Source organism: Diadema antillarum, unplaced genomic scaffold (assembly GCF_040938485.1).
Source record: "Diadema antillarum isolate AM-2024a unplaced genomic scaffold, OU_Dant_1.0 seq00000266_RagTag, whole genome shotgun sequence".
NCBI lineage: Eukaryota > Metazoa > Echinodermata > Echinoidea > Diadematoida > Diadematidae > Diadema > Diadema antillarum.
Window position 1 is genome coordinate 381,424 of NW_027271303.1, and position 21,713 is coordinate 403,136.

The 21,713-nt window shown below is 38.9% G+C and overlaps 1 protein-coding gene across 1 annotated transcript in view; it reads right to left on the reverse strand.

The window, feature by feature from the left end:
• Positions 1-1,028: 1,028 nt before the first annotated feature.
• Positions 1,029-21,713, reverse strand: part of LOC139729860 (acyl-CoA dehydrogenase family member 10-like) — a gene marked incomplete at its 5' end in the record, with an annotated part of 57,246 nt that continues 36,561 nt past the window's right edge. The window contains 11 exons of the mRNA XM_071640783.1: positions 1,029-1,519; positions 2,427-2,570; positions 3,874-3,957; positions 5,159-5,497; positions 6,129-6,266; positions 7,758-7,898; positions 8,884-9,050; positions 9,630-9,848; positions 14,033-14,206; positions 15,030-15,172; positions 19,956-20,106. Of these exons, the coding sequence (XP_071496884.1) occupies positions 1,295-1,519; positions 2,427-2,570; positions 3,874-3,957; positions 5,159-5,497; positions 6,129-6,266; positions 7,758-7,898; positions 8,884-9,050; positions 9,630-9,848; positions 14,033-14,206; positions 15,030-15,172; positions 19,956-20,106 (1,925 nt within the window). The remainder of the gene's footprint in view (positions 1,520-2,426; positions 2,571-3,873; positions 3,958-5,158; positions 5,498-6,128; positions 6,267-7,757; positions 7,899-8,883; positions 9,051-9,629; positions 9,849-14,032; positions 14,207-15,029; positions 15,173-19,955; positions 20,107-21,713) is intronic.

The following is a 21,713-nucleotide window of genomic DNA, read 5'->3' on the forward strand; positions in this document are numbered from 1 at the left end:
TGGTCCAGATTTGCCCTTTAACTGTGGGATTAAAGTGCCATTCTGTGGCAAAATTTTGAACAGTTCTTTTATTTCTTTAATTTCCTGAAATGTCAACAAGCCCTTTTGAAGTCGACAAATATCTACATTTGCAGACATGTCTACCTTCCAAGCGCTCAAAAACTTAAGATCGCACTTGTCCAATTTGAAAAGCACTTTCAGGAAAGGCACATGTAAAGGCTAGAGGCTGGTAGCCTACACATACTGTCACAACATACACTTCATACCAGTATTCAATGTATCTTTATATCAGCATTCATCCAATCTTATTGTTACAGTCTCTGTCTCCCTCCCCACACCCCCCCCCCAAAAAAAAATACTGTAAAAGTGAAAATTTTTGTACAAATGACGTTTTTGCTCTCCGTCCAGTAAGATGAATTTCGCATGTTTTTAATTTCAAAATATAAAACAGTACGACATACAGCAAGGAAAATATTGGAGTGTTTTTATTTTTGCACTAGTTTCATATCGCGAAAAATGTGCAAATATAACTTTTACAGTAATTGCTGGGGGGGGGGGGAGGGGTGGGAAGAATCACAAACATGATTTTCCTGTGCTGTGTAAAGTTGAGTCTGATGACACTATTTCTCAAACACTCTATCTGCATATTTGCTTTTTTGTTCAATATCATTGAAAGAAATTGTCCAAGCTTTCTTTACTCTAATCCTCAAGAAGCAATCTACGCTTGATCATGCCCACCTGTAAATGTCACAAAACCATTTTGAGCTGACATTATAAATCCAAGTATGAACTTCGTCGGTTGAGTAAAATAAGAAAGTTCAGGTTCCTTATAATCTATGGCATCAGCGGCACCTTAACTCCCTTATCTTTCTCAACCGATGACTTGTAAATTGTAAATGTCATCATCAACTGTAATGGGTTGTGATGTGGATTCAGGCATATGATGATAACTGTAAAAAAAAAAAAAGAGAGAAAAAAGGTGTATATGGAGAGCTTTGTGGTTTGTTTGAGAAGTTCACCCTGTAAGGCCCTAAAACAACTTTTATACTCAGTTTGCCCTTACATTTCCTAAGAAATTAAAGACAGGCTTAATATCTCATCACATCCATCTTACCACCAATTGTCTTAAGATTTTCTTATATTGCCCTGATTCAAGAGCAATAATTCATCACCAGCCGTAGACAAACTTAAAATCATGTATCACTGGTTTGTGCTGTTAACTGAGAGAGAGAAGAGAGAGAGAGAGCGAGACAGAAAAAAAGAAGGGCGTGGCTTCAAATCGAAACCAATCATTTCATGTTGGCTTCGCCTTCCTCAGCTCCATCCTGGCCACGGCCTGTCTGTGGACCTCGTCCGGCCCATCGGCCAGCCGGAGCGACCGGGCCAAGGCGTAGAAGTGGGAGAGGGGGAAGTCCGAGCAGACACCGGCCCCGCCGTGGGCCTGCATGGCGCGGTCGATCACGCTCAGGGCCATGTTGGGGGCAACGACCTTGATCATGGCAATCTCCCTAGCAGCAACCTGTCAAAAGAAATTTTTTACATTTTCATTAAAAAAAGGGGAAATCAACATTGGAACCATCATCTAAATTGTACAGTATTTTGGCCAAAATACACACACAGTGCAACAAGATTTATGCATCATGTGGCAAAATAATGTAATGACAATGACAAATGCTACACTTTTGTGTGAAATTGTACATTTGTATACTAGTTTATCCTTGTCCTGACTTTGTTTTGAGATGTGTTCAACCATACATTTACATGGCCTGGAAGAATAACAGGTTTCTCAATCACTCTGAAAGAGCTGCTATTGTGTTACAATAAGACTCTTCATAACTGATCGAATAATAGACTAAATGAAATGAACACATACATATTATAAATGAAGAAATGCACGCATAATTGATTTGATGAAAATAATGGACAAATAAACACATAAATCAGTGAATACTAAGTCCATGAATACATAACTACCAGCATGAATAGATATACATGGTATAAATACATAAATACACACATACATACTGCAGACATACAGTGTACATACATACATACATACATACAAACATACATACATACATTGTACATACAGTGAATCAAAGAAAAAACAGACCTGCTAAGAGCTGCCAGTATCTCTAAAGCATATACTCACTGTGTGTTAATTTAAGGGAGAGGCTGACCCAAACATACAAAGTGGATTCAATGAAATTAGAAGCCAAACATCAGACAATTCATTCATCACTTATAAATCTTTCAAACTTGAGGTTAATCTAATAATCAAATGAGTAATAAATAATCTAAATGATAATGATTAATTTCACCTGTTGAGGATGAGTCCAGAGTATACTCGGGCAAGGGTCTATGGGAAATGCATGTTGTAGCAAAATCAGCCTGTCCTCAATGGGTTAACAAAGTTAAATCCTCACCTTGTTTCCCACTGTGTCCATCATCATGGCCGCCTTGAGGGTCAGTAGTCTGGCCTGTTCAATCTCTATCCTACACTTGGCGATGTCTTGCTGGATGGCTCCCTGTTCTGCAAGGGTCTTGCCAAACGCAACTCTGCTGGTCGCCTGGTTTAATGATAAAGTAAAAAAACCAGCGAGTCAGAGAATGTCCTTTATCAATAATGCTGTCACATCACACTGGGGACAATGCTACAATGTACATCACTTTGAATCTTCCTCCTCGTACGTGGAATGTTTAACTTTCATGTGTTTTTGTAAAAATGGTGGATATTCGGAGCAAACAAAATTAGCAGATTGGAGATGACAATGTACAACACCTTAAAAGCTTCCCACTGGGCCCAACATAAATGTTCTCAACATTTTCATATATTGTGTTTGAAATAAAGATGATTCTTTTCTATCATTCCCAGCATGTTTGCCGTCTTGTTATCATACAATGACGCTATCAGTGGGGAAAGGGGTTGAGGTTGCTAACTTATAGACCGCAAACATTTTTACACCTAGAGTTTGTAGCAGAAAGCACTTTGGGAGCACTTGCAACGTATTAAACTATGTATGAATACAGCTTAACATAAAATCTTTAGCATCACATTTTTGTGGTCCTTTAATAACATCATGACATTGACTTTCAGTAGGGAAAGGGGTTGTAGTTGCTAAATTATAGACCACAAACTTTACTGTATCCAGAGTTTGCAAGAGAAAGTACATTGGGAGCTCTTGCAATGTATCAGACTGTACATTTGTATGGTTTCAGGGCTGTAGAAATGTGGATATTTATATTATATTGGATGGCCATGAATGGGATACCAGGGAATATTGCACGAGTTAGGGCCAATATTGCACGAATCGAAGATGAGTGCAATATTGAACCTAATGAGTGCAATATTCCCTGGTATTCCATGAATCAAGGCCATCCACTATAATTATTATCATCTATACAATCAAGCAGAGCAAGCATAAACTGCACAAAATTACCCGGCTTCTACTCGTCTTGGAAGTTGACTCGGCAGTCACATCCCAGCGCTGAAAAGGGGAAGCCCCTAAAACTGCGTATGAAACAAACAACTAGCAAGATGTTTGCGCGCTCGTGAATTGTAACAAAATGACGCGCACTAGTAGCAAGCGTTTGCGCATTCAGCAAGCGCTCGCGCGATAGATGAGACAGAATTGAATATGGGGTGATCTTGAATGGCAAGTAACAACGGTAGCCTATGGGGAATTATTACGTTGGCCTATGCGTTTCGTTTAATATGCTCTGATATTGAACGGTAAAAATTGAGCGGTAAAAATTGAGCGGACTACAATACGCGTTTTTAATGCGCTGCTAAAACGCTCTATATAGATGATAATGTATCATATTGTTTAAAAAGAAAGTAAGAAAGAAGAGTATTGACCATTGCCGACTCACCCTGTGTACCATGAGGTCCAGTGACCTCTCTGCTGCTCCGATGAGCCTCATACAGTGGTGTATCCTACCTGGACCAAGGCGACCCTACAAACAAACACACACAGATAGACCTTTCATCCATCAGAGAATACTTCAAACAAGACTATGAAATTTCAGATCTGCCACATCACACGTGTGGGTGTGTGTCTGTCCTAAAGCCTACATATTACTGTAAAGGAACCTTCTTTTTAACCAATGGGAACTTTGCAATTTGTTTGGAAATGTTAATTCCTGATTTGTGCTTTTGCTTGATGTTGTTTTTGTTTGATCAATGCAACTCACTGAGAAGGAAGGATCCACAATATTACCCTACAGAAACAACAGCGCCACTGAAATCACTTTGCAGTTTTAAGACGAAAATCAACATTCACAGATATTATCTTGTGGCGACAATAACATCTCTTGACTCTGCGATACATTCTCCAGAAATTGATAAAGAATGTAAAAACCTGGCAAAAGTAGGTTTCCTAGCATGATCTATATTTTGGTGCTTTACTCATGGCTTCAATATGTTAAGTTACTGTACATTCCCCCCCCCCCCCAGAGACTGTGCTTAAAGGGGCATTCCGGACGATTTTCCTAATTTCACATCATGTAGTACATAAATCGACAGCTCCATGTATAGATTTGTGGAATTTATTGTGGTCCTTGAGCAGAGAAACCAATAAATTGAAAATCTTAAACAAATTACACTGAACAGTGTTGATGACATCAGAGCCTCATCTATTTCAGAAATGTAGCAGTGTAATTCCATTACAATACCGCTTGTTCAACAAGTTCACCTGTGAAAAATCTATGCATGCCTTCTTCTTTTGTTCTGCTTCCTTGAGCCCCAACTCATGCATTCTTATGGTGAGGCTGCTATGTCATCATCCTTGTTCATTGCAATTTGTTATAGATTTTGAAAACATTCTCATTCCTCATCCCAATCACTAAAAATTCTGAAACTCTGTACTCAGTTTAACTAATTTATAGTTGTTCAAATGTAAAAGTCTGAAAATCATCCGGAGGTCCCCTTTAACTACAGAACATGCTCATGCATTCTGTATTAGTTCATTGTACTAACTTGTATCTACAAGACATATGCATTTTTCTCAATTGATTTGGAAGTAAACGTATCACAAACCGGATTAACCAATCCTTGGCGAAGATGAGAGTGCTAACATCTAATTCTCTGGGATGCTTTGATGCACGTGAGAATACAGATAATGAAGATGACATATCATAGTTTCTGTGTCCTACACACCTGCGCAATTTCAAAACCACGCCCCGCTCCAAGGATCATGTTCCCTGCCGGCACCCTGACGTCGTCGAAGACCACCTCCGCGTGGCCCTCGGGCCTGTCGTAGAAGCCGTATACCGACAGCGGGCGCGCGATGGTGACGCCCGGTGCATCCATGGGCACCAGCACCATGGACTGCTGGAGGTGCCGAGCGGCGCCGGTGTCCGACTTGCCCATGAAGATGCAGACCTTGCAGCGGGGGTTCATGGCACCCGAGGTCCACCACTTCCGCCCGTTCAGGACCAGCTCGTCCCCCTGCGTCTGGATGTCGGCGCAGATGTTGGTGGCGTCCGATGAGGCAACCTGAGGGAGAGAAGGCAAACATCTGTCTTGAGAAACAGCACCTCACTCCACTGCTTCTTGATTACAATTCAAATAATAAATTATGGAAAATGAGATTCACAAAAAGTTTTTGTTTCCTCATTTGCTATTGATTTTGATGCATAAGGTAACATATCAGGATCAGATTAAATCTGAAATATGGAAGCCCCTTGGAATGTTCACACTACATACATGTACGTATTAATCACATTGTAGTCTATATAAAGATCAGTTAGCTACAAAACTTGTATACCCTCATTCCACAGAGAGTCTTTGAAACTTTGAATCAATGCAGACTAAATAATTTTTACAATTTCTGGACTTCTGAAAGCATTTTTTAATTTTTCAGGCTGACCATACAAGGCAAAAACAGTAACTCACAGTTGTATAGTAGTGTATATCACCTCAACCCTAATAAAAACAACAGATGAAAACATGATTATACCTCAAAAGTCCATCACTTCAAATCAGTGACTACTAATAGGCAATAGCTCGACATACTATGTCTTATTACAAAATATGCCATCTGCACACAACGTTGGCAGAGAATTTAAGTTCTGCCATAGGGTCTGCAAATACCCTTTAATGGGATGGGATGGGAGGGGGCACTCACGGCAGGTTCTGTCATGCCAAAGCAGGAGCGGATCTCGCCCGCTAGGAGCGGCTCCAGCCACTGCTTCTTCTGCTCCTCCGTCCCGTATCGCACCAGGACCTCCATGTTTCCTGTGTCGGGGGCGCTGCAGTTGAAGATCTGGAGGAATGACAATAAAACACTTGGATCACTCCATGTTGGATGGATATAGACCCTATCATAGATGTAGATGCTTCCCCAAGGATCATCTCTCACTGCAAATGCAGCTGTAACATTGTATTGTATCGTATTATATGTGATTGTGCATCACAAAACGAACAAAAAGTCGCACCCCTTGATTTTACGTGAGGACTCAAAAAAGGTGAAACGGGTCAACTAGGTCAATATTGAGATTTTCATATTTTCTGAAAGAACTACCCTTCTTCTACATTATTCTTAAGTTTGGGATCATAAAATGAATGGGAAAATGCATTTTCAGCAGTTTTTCTACAACTCTTTTTTGTAGAGTAGTGAGATAAGGTATGTCATAGAGGCCCCTTTTCATTGCTCAATAACCCTTTGCACACTCTTCACTTTCAAGTCTGATAACTTTTGAAGGGATAAGGCTACTACCTTGAAAGTTGGCATTAATCATGGTCAGAATGTGTTAATAGAGCATGTTCAATTTTAACTTAATTTGATAATTCCTTCATTGTTGTTGCCCCAGTGGTTTACCTCCTGTTTTTTGTCCCTTTCATCGCACAGCTAGCACCGCTTTGGTAAAGATTAAGCGCTTGAATAGACAGATAAGACCCTATACTCCAGAGCCTCTTTTCTCTGTTCACAATTTTTCCAGAGTGCGTGCTTTCTTTCCAATATTTAGATAGGTTAGGAGAGTCCATTTCAATTGAGCTATACATCATTTTAAAGCTTAGAGTCTGTTCTTTCAGAATCTGCCCTTAACTAAAAATCCATATCTGGCGACTTTTTGTTTGTTTTGTGATGCAGGGTCACATATAGTGAAGGCAAGCAAAGTAAATTTGCTACTTTATGTTTGTTAGGGGAGTTTGTTTCATATAACATACACAAGCAATTCAAATAAGAAAAGGGGGTCTTGACCTTGACCCCCCGTCCTGCAGCCCCCCTCCCCCTACATCCACACTGACAAACATTCTGCGGCCCCTGCAGCAGCAGTGCAAGCCATCTTTCACTGGCACTCAATGCATTGTGTAGATAGAGACTTTCGTGTGCATTTCACTTTTGCTTATCTTGGCTCCTCAAAAACTGTGCGAAAGTTTTATGTGGGCAAAAAATTTCTGGTTTTGCAGTATGTAGCTCTGGTGCATATGGACTGTGACCAAAATTCACGAAAGTTTCACACATGCAAAAATGTATGGTTTTACTGAATGTACAGTGTACCTCTGGTGCATATAAACTGCAACCCAAATTCACGAAAGTTTCATGCATGCCAAATTTCTGGTTTTACAGTGTGCACAAAGGTGTACGTCTGGTGCATATACACTGTGACCCAAATTCATGATAGTTTTATGCATGGGATTGGGAAAATTTCTGGTTTTACAGTATGTAGCTCTGGTGCATACACACTGCAATCAAAATTCACAAAAGTTTCGTGCATGCAAGAATTTCTGGTTCTACACTACATGTACATACCTCTGGTGCATATAAACTACGACCCATGACCTCACAGAGGTGGGCGTACTCCACGTTGGTCAGACCGGCTCCATACTTGACCTCTGGGTCAGACTCTATGGGCAGGAAGAGGTTCCAAAGGCCTTGGGCCTTAGCCTTTGCCTGCATGGACCAAAAAAAAATAACAACACCAACAACAGTAGCCGAGGCAAAAAATTAAATTAAAATAGAGGCTAATGATGAAAAAAGCAAAGATTGTGGTGATAATACTGACTATAAACTGACGACAATGATGAGAATGATACTCCGCTTGACAACAGTACTGATAACAGTAAAAATTGTATCGTCTAGCTCCTGAGTAATTTTATAATGGTGTGAAAAAACAACTATTCATATGACTATGATGATACTGCTCTCACCTGACAGAAGAAAATGAATTATGTGGACACTAATGTTTAACAAAACTGCAGTTATCCCAAAATGTCATCACTAGTGACCATTTTGATGTTGTTCTCAACGTTCTGTCACTGATGTGGATTCATCACTATGTTTTGTTTTGTTTTGTTTTGTTTCGGAAAGAAATCAATTAAGAAATGTATATAAAAAATGTCGCTTTTGAAATAGACATCATTAAAAGATAGTATGACTCTTTTGCAAACATCACAAAATTTTGCATGGTTGAAGAATACTGCCTCCAATATAATGTATACAATCTTGATGTAATACAACTCAGAGTTTTTAAAACAGAAATGGAAAACTAACCCCATATTACTCAAGAAGATGCTCCCCTTCTGTACCTGGAATAGCATATGGAACTTTCTCAGGGTCCCAAAAATTCATTGGAAATCTTTTAGTAGTTATTCCCCCTCTATTATAGAGTGTAAGTTTCATGTTTTACTATTCTGAGGATAGGAATGAGTCACCTACATCTATGATATATCAGCTTTTGAAAGGATTCTAATTTTTGGGGGTTGCAAAAGCGACACACAAACTTAAACCCTCTCAAAATCACCACCTCCAAACTTCCATTGACATTGCATTTGGTTGTCATGACTTTGGGTACGACAGGGGACAGGATGCAAGTCTCACCCAGCTCTCTTTCCAACATGCTTTGGATGACGGATTGCACATGATCATGTCAAATTACCTTCAGCTCTTCCATCAGTGGGTGTGACTCCCACGTGCTGCTGTTGAGGTAGAACTCCTCCATCTCTTTCTCCGCGGGGAGGATGTGCGTGTCCAGGAACTGCACCACCTGGGCGTGGAGCTCTTGCACCCTCTCAGAGAGGGCGGAGGGGGTGCAGGCCAGGAGTCCTGGTGGCAGATAAATCAGACTTTAACCCCTGATGATAAATTCGGCATGTACCAAGCGGTGGTCCATAACTTTTGCAAACCATCCAAACAATTAGACTTGTACAACATTTATCGTCTGTACTCGATAACGTATTTCTTGATGAAAGCGACAGTTCTTTCATTTTTGCACTAAATGTTAAAGTCTATAATGTCATCATTATCTTCATTATAGTCAATGCCATATATATTCAAAATTACATTTTTATTGCTATCATCATTATCATCAGCATCATCATCATCTGTTATTATCATTTATACTTTCATGTTTCTTATTATCTGTTTGGCAACTTATGCCAATCAGCAGCATGTCATAAGCAAACTTTCTTGGTAGAATAGCATGCAGTGTGAAAGAAGCCTCTAAATTCTGACTATTAAAACTTGTTTTGATAATCATACAATATCCCTCCCCAAGTGGCATCTTTAAGACCCTGCGTGCACTGGTTACACAATGTGATATTTCCTCATCATCCTCTGTAACATAGCTATATGTACGTGTATCTGATACTAAATGTGAAGGGTCAAAGTTCACAATCTCTTTACCTGTCTGGGGGGAACTCCCCTGAGAATACTGTCTGATAGGGGTGTGCGTGATGCAGCTTGGGCGTGGCAGGGTGGAAAAGCCCCTGGATGGGGGCTGTCCAGCTGGGCGGGGCACCTGGCCACCGGGCGTGGAAGTGGGCGTGGCGAAGGACCAGCCGAGGTCAGCAATGCTCTCTGCTAGGGCCCCCACGGCCTTGGCCTTGGCTGAGCTGGCCTGACCTGGACATGTCAATGATGGACATTCACAGTGGTCAGGATTTCCATCTGAATTTTAGAGTCACTCCACAATTTGGGCATCAGAAGTATACTTAAAGAAACAAAAAGTCTAATTTCAACTTGTTCCTGAAGACATATATCGTCGCTGGGGTGACAAGACCTCGTATCTACAAAATGTCAAATGTTCAGGAGAGCAAAAAAACATGGCAGCCAAAGGACTATATCAAATGGGGTAGCCTTTCGTTTTATATGCCATGGTGGCTTCATTTTGGGGTAAGAAAGCTAGGATTTGGACAGGACATCACTGAACTGATTATCTGGTCATTAATCAAAGAAAGTCATTTTCACCAAAACTTCAGCTGCAAGGTCTTGTCACCCCAGCGTCAATATGCAGCTTCACACAAGTTGGAATTGGGAGAATGAAAGGAAAGTTAAACTTAACGAAGAAAATGTATAGGAAACTACAAAGATGTGAGCAAATAGTACAAATTACCTAGGCATGAAGTAACACTCATATATACAATGTACTTCATTTATCAAAACCTATGCATGTCATTTGATTGAGTAACATTAGCCTTTATTCAAGACTGTCACATACTTACATCTGCTCATGTTTCATCAGTATACACCAAGTCCATTTCTAGTGTGCAATAAGACTATGAAATATTTTGGAATAATATTCCTTGGAGTACTTTTCCGACTCACTACTGACGTTCACACATCCACCAAACTCCTCGACAAGTACTCACCTTATGCAATCCAAACTCCGTGACAACCATCAAAACAAATAAGAATGTGTATTTTTCAAAAGGTTTCCAAAGGAAAAACAAAAAGGGGGGAAAGCACATGTTGTGACATGTGACGGCACCCATTTGACCCAACACCTCCAAGGTAAAACAGGTGTCAAATTGGCAGCTTCCACGATGAATGGGGAATGATTTTTTTGTGTGTGTGTGTGTGTCTAAAAGCGTGTTGAGCTATTGATGATGAACAGGTCAACGAGATGTTACAATAATTGTGCCTAACACACTTACTTTTTCGATATTGTGAATGTTGTTTGAGCAGGTATGTGTGTTCGTGTGTGTGTATGTGTGCGTGTGTGTGTGTGCGTGCGTGCGTGCGTGTGTGTGTGTGTGTGTGTTTGTGTGTGTGTATATATATGTCTGTATGTCTCTGTGCATATATTGGGCTGGATTCAAAAGGGGAAGGGAAATGTGAATATGGAGGGGTTTTGATATTTTGCATACACTGTAGTTGTAAAGGTATATCAATATGAAGGGTAATTAGGCAGAATCAAATTTGGGATGGGTTTCATATTTGATATAATATAATTCTGTTTTTTCATCTTTTTTATTTGGGGGGGGGAGGGAGGGTTGGTAATTCCATCTGTTAAAATGAAAAACAAAATGTGTGTCTCAAATGTTACCTTTATCAATTTCTATTTCCAAGTGCAGAAATGTTATGAATTTAATTCATTTTTACTTTGTTGTACAGTAATACCAAACTGAATCGCTGATTGAGTATCATTTAACCGGAAGTCAATGAATATTTTTTTTTTAATGTACCTGGTAGTAAAATCTTTCACTTTCATGTTTCTCTGTCCACAATGCGTTGAGAAACTGAGCAGGAGAGGGTCAATGACAGCTTATGATGACTGCGGCTAATACACTTACTTTCTCTCGATAGTGTGAATGTTGTTTGTGTGAGTGTGTGTGTGTGTCTGTTTGTCTGTCTGTCTGCGTGCATGTATCTAAGCCTTTATTGGCTCACACCTATGCAAGTCATGAAAAGTGAATCCTACGGATGTGAAGAAGAAAAAATAAACATTATCAAAATGCAGTTGGAAAGTTTCAAGTTTCATTATAGGAAGCGTCCTGGCCGTCACAACATCTTCGCCGACAAACAAAGAAACGGACAGAAAGGAGAGAACGAAGAATCGATATTCAGTCGACGCCAACAAAATCCGAGGCGGCAGAAGTACCGCGCCAGACAGAGACGTAAAAACCCAAAGAGGTGTGATGTGATTATGTGACGAGAAACTGCTAAACAAGTGACGGATGCGGGGAAAACAGACACACCTGCCGTTACCCACTCATCTAGCTTCACACGCTCCACAGTCTTTTCACAAATTGAAGTCAGGATGCAGGTGTTGACGGACAATAGAAGAACTTCACACAAAGATGCAGTCTTGGGTTGGTCATTAACTTCTCCTCTCTTTCTATATTCCATCATTCTTTTCATATCATCTTGTTCTTGATACAAAAATTTGATTTCGTAAAGAGAGGGAGAGTGGTTATCTTTAACTATCAACAGAGGCATGGTAGCAAAGAACAACAAGAAGAGTGGATGGCTGAGTAAAAATCAAGCGCATGAAGTAAATTTTGTGAAAACTTACTAAATCAGACTCTTTCTCTCTTAAGTTTTCATGGACCAAAAAATTATATTTTCTTGAAGTTATTAGAAGACTTGGAATAAAGCAGGTTAAGCCCTTGTCATTGACCAAATGGCTCAGTTATGATGATCATAACTGAGCCATGACAGCATTTTTAATTAGATATATTAGTGCTAGAAGTCAAGAACTATTGTACAATAATGGTATATACGGTATTAATAACCTAAGGTGGGAATTTTCTTCAATTTGCCTCCCTCTAAAAAGTAAAATTTGTAAGATCTTACAATTTGAAGAAAATCCACATCTCAACCTTCATCCCTCTAATAATAATTAATAATTGATATGATTTATATAGCGCCAAATCCACTCTGTAGAGTGCTCCAGGCGCGGAAGGAAGAGAAAGTGAAGAAGATAAAGAACATACAAAATTCAAAATAATGAGTAATCAAATGGAGGCCTTAAACAGGTGAGTTTTTAGACTGCTTTTAAAAGAATCTCATTGCTTTTATCAATAACCTGTCGAAAAATTACAACAGAAGCAGCCACTGTTGTGTTTATGTAAAGGTGTGTGCTATTGTGTTGTGTGTGTGTGGCTTTTTTTTTTTTTGCATGTTATCATACAGATCCACATCAAATATAAGATGTAACTTTATTACTCTTACAGTCACATCCATCCTGCATATAAAGTATGAATAGTTAGGATGTAGAAAGGCAAGTAATAACATTACTTTCTACAGTTGAATAGTGCCCTTCTCGCTGTCAACACACACAAACAAGTGCAAAACACAAAACACAATAATACCAACATCAACCACAATCCAGCACAGTAATAACGAACTTTGGTGGGTTTTTTTTTACCGCTATACTTGTCAATGCTTTCGTTAATATGAATTTGGAATTAGAGTTATGCAAAGTATAGTGTGAATGGATATGAATTCACTTCCAATCCCTTTCTTGTTGTGACCACCATCCAAATGAAGCTCGGCTTATAATGGCGGATGGTATTTTCCCCTACTTTCACACATATGATTTCTACACATTCATACATACATATGTACATACATACACACACATACATGTACATACATACATACATACATACTATACATACATAATTTTATACATACATACATATATACATACATATATAGTGTATATCAATCACCTACTACTTTGTCAACTCACTATTACTAAGTGAATGAATGAAATGCCATGACAATTTCCCAAGGGATTTGTAAGACTCTTTACGTTGCACGCTGTGACAGTTACAGTACTTCAAGTGAAAGCAGGCATAAGAAAAACAAAAACAAATAGAGATTCCGAGAGATTACAAAAAAAAAAGGAAGAATATCAAGAATGATAACAACCATACACTGGTACCAGAGCAGCCACATGGCCAAACACGTGGAATGGCGCGGTCAACATCATGACGCATCAGAGGTGTTAGCCTGCAAAGGAACGTTGCACAGCACGTGGTGTGGGACAATGTGGGGTGGGGTCGTAAACAGGAAAATATTGAGAAAGTCAACGACACTTGCGAGTAGTGCAAGCAGGTGGAACACACACACACACACACACACACACACACACACAAACACACACACACACACACACAAACACACACACACACACACACACACAACAATAACAACTTCACCGGTCCCGTAAACAACCCTGGCATCCCATTGTTCTGGAGGCGTTGCTGGTTCGGTCAATGCATACGTTAAAGCGCTACAACATCAGCAGTCATTTCTTTTTACTTTGACATGGGCTACAAGTTTTCACGCCGTCTCACCTTGCGTGGAACGCTTGTAAACGCCTTGGAGAATGGCGGCGATGCGGAAGTAGCTGAAGGCCATGTAGAACTCGAGGTTGTTGATGGGCAGGAGACCCCTTTTTTCGCAGTATGCTGTCGTTACATCATCCATGGACGGTATACCCAAGCTGGAAATATCCACGCCGCGGAAACCTAACAACAACAACAACAACAACAACAAAAACGTAAAAGAAACAAGCAAGCAAACAGTTTATTCCGGCCATAGTTTGGACACACATATATACATGTACATATTTGTTGTTTACTTCCACGTTAGAATCACACAATGAACAGTATGACTGTACTATTCATCACTCTGCTAAATTTGTGAATGATGCATTTAAGAAGATCACTGTTTCTGATTCAAATTGGCAATCATTCTAGCTTATTGGGGTTTGTTTCGTGCAGACTTATTCAACCTTCACCAGTTCTGTCTAATTCTCCAGCACAGGATTTGCAGCTAATTTCAGTGTTGCCAATTTGATGACAAGAAGGACATTTCTGTGGCAAAATTCCCCCATGACTCAAGGGTTTGATTAGTAGAGGCTACAACTGTGTCTCGGATAGTTGTGTTTCTGTGGAGGAGCAACACTGTGCCAGGTTGGGCACGATGGTGACACAACATTTGCTCCAGCGACAATTGCTCCAGTCTTATTTTCTCCAAGGACTTCAGGTTAGGGTTAGCGCTGTGATAGGGTTTTAGGTTTAGTTTGATGTGAGGATTAGGATTAGGGTTAGGGTTGTAAATGTTTGTGGGTAGAATTTATGCTTGGCTTTAGTAGCGTGCAGATATTTCACAAAAGTAGTTGTCGCAGGAGCAAATGTAATGGAACCAGGCAGGGCATATAGCTAAATTGTATGCAAAAACATATGGCAAGATAGCATACAGAACAGGCATAAACATCTTTGATAGAGAGTGTGCATAATACTGGTACATGTGAAAGATTTGGGCAAAGCTAAGGAGGAGACTGTGCACCTTTTATCAGGGGAGAGTCTGGTAGGAAGTATGGCAGGCAGCAGTAGGCAAGATCTGAGATGGGATCACCAAGTGTGGATAGCTCCCAGTCCAGGACAGCCAATACTTCGGGCTTCTCCGGGTGGAATATCAGGTTGTCCAGCCTGGGTCAGGATATAAACATGAGACTGTGATAAATTCTGTTGCTGATTATCACTGGGGTGACAAGACCTTGTCTCTCATATGTCGGTGATATGACTTTTTTTGATCAAAGGTCAGATCATAAGTTAAATTATGTCCTGTCCAAATCCTAGCTGTCTTACCCCAAAAATGAAGCCACCATGGCATGTCAAAGGAAAGGCTATCCCATTTGATATAGTGCTTTGGCCGCCATGTTTTTGCTCTACTGAACATTTGACATTTTGTAGATACCAGGTCTTGTCTTCCCAGGAACAAAAAGTTTAGTAATAATGCTTTCATATTTACCTAAGATAGCTTCTTTAGTGTAACTATGTGGTGTACTGTTTATCCCTAGAGGCCCTGCCATTATTTTCACCCCTGGCCAGTAATTACAAGGCACCCACTGTACCCCTGGGTCAAAATATATTGTGGATATTACTGACATTCTGCCCATGAACACACGCATCAGGAACGACTTGAACCATTGGTTCCCTATTTGAGAGCTTATAGCATTCCATCCACAATACAACAGTATTCCTAGATCAAGTAATAATTATGATATCATATACTATCAGTAGTCTTACCATGTACTTGTCTATTACATACACTTCTTCTTATCATCAATATCATCAGAGTAGTTAGCAAGCCATTGCCATTAAATTGTTAGTTTACCAACATCATCATCATTTACTTTAATATGCTACTGTGTATGTCCTCTGAAGCATCATCGTGATAGTCAACAAAACATCAATTTTACTATTAAACTGCAACATATTGCACGCAGTATAAAAATGATATCAGTACAAGTGGGAGTAATGCTCCATTTCAGGCCTCTTCTTAATCAATACAAGCAATATAATATTTTCCCCTATTACTCAATATCTTGTCCACATTAAACCAAAATCCAGTTAACAATCCATGATAACAACATTCATGAGAACTTGTGACAAATGTTACCTTTAAAGGGATGGTACACTTTTGGTTTAGATGGGGCTGCAGGTTTCCAACTTTGTGTGTGTGTGTGTGTGTGTGTGTGTGTGTGTGTGTGTGTGTGTGTGTGTGTTTATGAGATAATTAGAAACCTCTTATGAAATATGAAAGAACTTGAAAGAACTTGGAATTCAGTTTATTTGATAAAAATTGGCCTTGAAATGGCTGAGACGTCAAAAAAAAAAAAGCAATCCTAATAACATGTGACAGGCCACGACTTTTATTAGGATCTCTTTCTTTCACATTGTTTTGGATATCTCAGTCCACCGATTTTCATCAAATAAGCTATCAATTCCCCTTAGAATCATATACTCTTTAACATTTCATGGAGTGGTTTCTAAATATCTTGCAAACCGTAAAAGCTGAATCATCACCTCACCCAATACTATACCATCCCTCTAAGTGTAATTACATCACAAATAACCACAAGAAGATCAGTTATTTATGTAAAAAATGCAAGTTGTTCATTACCTAGTCACTTTAGCATAAAACAATATAAATTGTCCAATTTGACGAAACATTTAAAAACAAACTGAAAGATGATGTTCAGCAGTAGAAATGCTGAATTAAAACAGATACATGTAGCTAGAAATAACCTGTCTGACAATGTCTTCTAATTGGAAATGAAAGATACAAAATATTAGGCAACAGGAAACTGTTTTAAAGGGAAGATAAACCCCAAGAGCAATGTGGATTGAGTGAAAGCAGCAACATTAGTAGAACACATCAGTGAAAGTTTGAAGAAAATCGGACAATCGATGCAAAAGTTATGAATTTTTAAAGTTTTGATGTTGGAACCGCTGGATGAGGAGACTACTAGAGGTTATGACGTATGAGTGGACAACAACACCAAGAAAATATAAAGAAAATTCTGGAAAAATCCATTTTTCATGAAAATTACAAATTCCATCAACTTGATATTGACATATGTTAAGGGTAGCAATTATTCCCCCTGCTTTCTGAAAGCGGTTGGTCCATTGCTCTTTCATAATTCTAGAAAAGTGAATTTTTGTTGAATTTCCTTTATATTTTCTTTGTATTGTTGTCCACTCATACATTTGTACGTCATATCCGCTAGTAGTCTCCTCATCCAGCGGTTCCAACACCAAAACTTTAAAAATTCATAACTTTTGCATCGATTGTCCGATTTTCCTCGAACTTTCACTAATGGGTTCTACTAATGTTGCTGCTTTCACTCAATCCACATTGTTCTTTGGGTTTACCTTACCTTTAATAAATTACATAATATACAATGTACTGAATTTTTTAAATACAAGAACCACACTACACAGTTCATTCAAGCACTATGATGAAAAGAAAATGACAATGTATCAAATTATCTCAAATAGCCGTGGTACAGATGACAGCAATGTTTACAATGAATTTCTCTGACAACTACGATTAATACTATTTTTAGTCAACATATTTGTAGTGTGATTTTTTTCTATTAAAGAATTTATGTTTCTTCCAACAGCTCCAATCCAGGACAGAGACTCCAACTCTCCCGCTTTCGACAGGAGATCTCCCGCCGAAAGCCCATTTTTGCAAAATCCCCCGCTCTCCCGCTTGAGCTCTAATTTCTCCCGCCCTGGCTCTGTGTCTCCCGCTTGAAATGATTTCTTACTTATATTGTCAACGTATAAGTTGAAAAATAAGCCTTTGATAGCACGGAGAGAGAATCTAAAACCCTAGAACTTCGCGCATATCAAGTTAGAGTCTCCCGTTCGCTGAGGGTTTCAGGCGGGAGAATCTCCAGATCAGAAGGGGCTTGGGGTTGGAGTCTCTGCCAGGACAGCAGAAAACAAAAAGGTAATTTCAGTTCTGACCATATTATGGACATGTACATTGAATTTTACCACAAACCAATGTGGATTTAAATATGGGGAGACAAAATCTATGGCAATATTAGATTTGAGACATAAATATACATGTTACATACATATTATAACCTAAAGTTATATATTACTCAAGATTTTGTTTACACAAATACTTTTTTTAAAACTTAATATGGAAATTTGTTCAGATGGTTTTCATTTTGTAAAAAGTTGTTAAACTGACGATTTGTGTCAATTTACATATGGGATATCACTCAACTTTTCTCATGTTACCTCATTAATTTCACATCAATTATAGTAATCAACAAAGTTCTTCATCACATTCAATCATACAAAAAGCTGATCATTAATTGTTGAGTTTTTGGTGAAGTACTGGGTCACTTCATTTTCTTGAGTAAATAACTAGCAGAACAAAGCTAAACATTTGCATTCTTTTATATCACTCAAAAAGTCAATATAAATGCCATTTATGAGTGGAGATCCATATTGTAAAACCAGAAATTCTCGTGTGCATTTCAATTTCGCAAATTTCGCGAGTCAAGATTTGCGAAATTAAAAATGCATGCGAAAGTTCTTGTCTACACTATATGCGTTGAATACCAGTGGCAATTCGTGAAAATTTCATGCTACAAATATTTCTGATTTAACAGTAATGTGCAATGGAAGAATGCTGAGGAACTCCTGAGAGACAAATCAGTTGATCTCTGAGAATGTCAAAAATAGATATACGCTACTTGTAAAATGAATACATGCATGCATCACATTTATGACTGGAACATGGACAAAATTCTACAAAACTAAGAAAAATCATACAAGTGTTCAATACTAATCTGATCTACCAACATCCACAAAGACAAGAGCTAGTACCATGATTAACATCACGTTATCCTTATCTTACCCCACATGCCCCTGTGAACGTGTCAAAATTACCATGCATTACCGCATGAATTGATATTTCGATAACTCGTGGTGGCCGTGATCACATTTCATAATAATTTTTCTTACACTTTTTGAAAGTAGAATTAAACAAGGGGTTTGTGCTGTCGACGATAGTAAATCAAGGAATTCTCTCAAAATTCTCATCTCATATTACAATGGCTCTCACTTTGATCTCTTGGGCTAAGATATTTCTTTACAATGAGGTTCACGTGAAAATGCCTAAAGACTTCCAATATGCAGAGTGCAAGGATAGTGGCAATTCAAATTTCTTGTTTAAAAAGGAAGAAAAAGTAGATGTAGTATGTAGAGAAATTTTAAACACTTTCTGCATCTATTTCATTCTCCCTATTTCTATACCAACACCGTAGTACACTAGACTGATCAGCTTTCTAATGGTAGCTTTTATGAGATCAAACAAATCATCTTGGCTTATTTTTCAGATGAGTCCATATTGAACGTCTTCACAACATTGCCACTTGCATGCTACATGGCTGTTCTTTTGTTTAACAACAGATTGGCATGTATAATTTCTGTATTTTTGTTTTCATTGTTGAGGGATTTCAGTGGGAATACACAAAATTGAAAAGCAAATGAATAAGATATAAAAAGTAGATCCCCCTGACATTTATGCCGAATCCAGCGCTCTTTTGAAATGCCGCTGTAACTATTAGTTTAGAGTTTGTTTGCTTGCTCTTCTAAAGTCCACTGATCCCGCCTACGGCCACGCTGGCGTCGGCCGCAGATTTTCACTCCAAGCGTCAATGCTAGGATCAAACATGGAAGCACCACACCGATCACACACTCATCGGATTATAGTGCAGGCAAAAAAATCAATGCTCCCCAACAGGGGATGGACATTTATTTTTCATACGGGTCTTGTCCGGGCAATGAGAAGAAAAACACTGGAATGTGTGATGATTGTGATCTGATATTAGAAAGACGTAGGAGCTTATCATCCTCGCTAAAGAGGATTTATCTCCAAGAAGGGGAAGGGGTGGCTCACCTGAAGTCTCCATGAACTACCGTCGTCTCGTCCCTCTCGGGGGTGTGCCGCGGCAGCCACTCCATCAGCTTGTTCATGGACTCGATCTCGTGCGTCTTGCTGGCGAGGTACTGCTTGGACCACGTCTTCACCTGCCTGGCCACGTAGTTCCCTGCACGCCACAGATTTGCGAGGTGGTATATTGGTACATTGTTTAATTTCAAAGGTGACTTTGAATAATTTCAATCTTTGATTGTTTCGGAAATAAACCAATGACTATTTGAGTAAGTGAGACAATTAATTAACTAGGATTGTAAAAAATAAATAAATGATATAATAATAATAGTAATAATAATAATAACAATAAGAATAATAATAATAATAATAACAACGATAATAATGTTACTAACAAATAGATGAAAAATCTCATGTGATTTTTATCCATTTCCTTAACAAAGTCAATCAGAGGGTTGATAAAAGAATACAGCAGAATTTGGAAATTAAATAATGTGACTGTAGCACACCCATTAAACACTCTTTATCATAACTGGAAGTCTCATTCATTACACATCTCTAAGGAAATAATTTAGTACACTCTACTGTAAATATTCAGTTAATTAAGATTAAATTCAATTGAATCACTTTACATTTCTACTGAACAAAAGGCAATACATAATACAAAGTATATGAACAAAGAAGTTAAGCAGGACCGTATACAACATGCACTGTGAAGCAAAATATTTTCACGACATGAAATTTTTGTGAATTGAAGCTGGCGACTTTTTTTCCCGCCATGAAATTATCACGAATTGCAACTGGCACGTAATGTAGACAAGAACTTTCGCCTGCATTCTAATTCTGTAAATCTCGACTCTCGTGAAATTCATGAAATCAAAATACGTGCCAACATTTCTGGTTTTACAGTAGCACAAAATACATGCAGAATGAATGAATGCATAGCATAAGAGAAACAATGCATACTTTGTAAGAAGGACAATGAGAAGTAAATGAAGGGATGGAAAAGACTGAGCCATTGGAAATAAAAAATTGTGACTCGCTACAACAAATAGATCCGAAAGTCGGGGCAGGACAATTTTCTGAAAAAGGCATGACATTATTCCCTTACTCTTCTACTTTAATTTCATATTATTTCACAACTGATAAAAGTACTCTGTTGCGGAGATATCAATGATTTTATTAACGCATGTCAAGTGGTTGTGGAAATCGGAGTTTCAAGAAAAAAGCCTTCATAGTTTTCCTTCCGGCGCTGTCATGATCAAGGGGAGGCGAGACAGTTTTCACAGCTAGACAGTAGAAGGTATGCTCCTGGCGACCTCCGCGATGTTCATTCAAGCATAGCGCCAGCGGACTACGCACAACCAATCAGTAACCAGGATGCCATGCAATGACCAATAAGATCACTCCCTTGTTGCTAAGGGTGGAGTCTAGCTGTGGCGCTAAATCCAAATCTTCGGACACGTTTCTGTTACGTTAAAAGTCGAAAAATCACGGCCCAGAAAAAAGCTGATTTCTTGCCTTTTCTTTGATCATTTAGCTTCGAAAATTCAGCAGATGATAGACAAAACATTAGACTACAAAATTATGCCGAAAACAGAAATCCAATTGTTTTGACCAATTTTGATGATGTGAATTCAAACTTGATTTTCTCGGCTCAGCCGTCAGCCACTTTAGGATCCTTTTGTTGCAGCGGGTCACAATTGTCCATCACTTTTAAAGATCTGTTCTACTTCTCTCCTCTTCCCTCTCCATCAGCTCTGG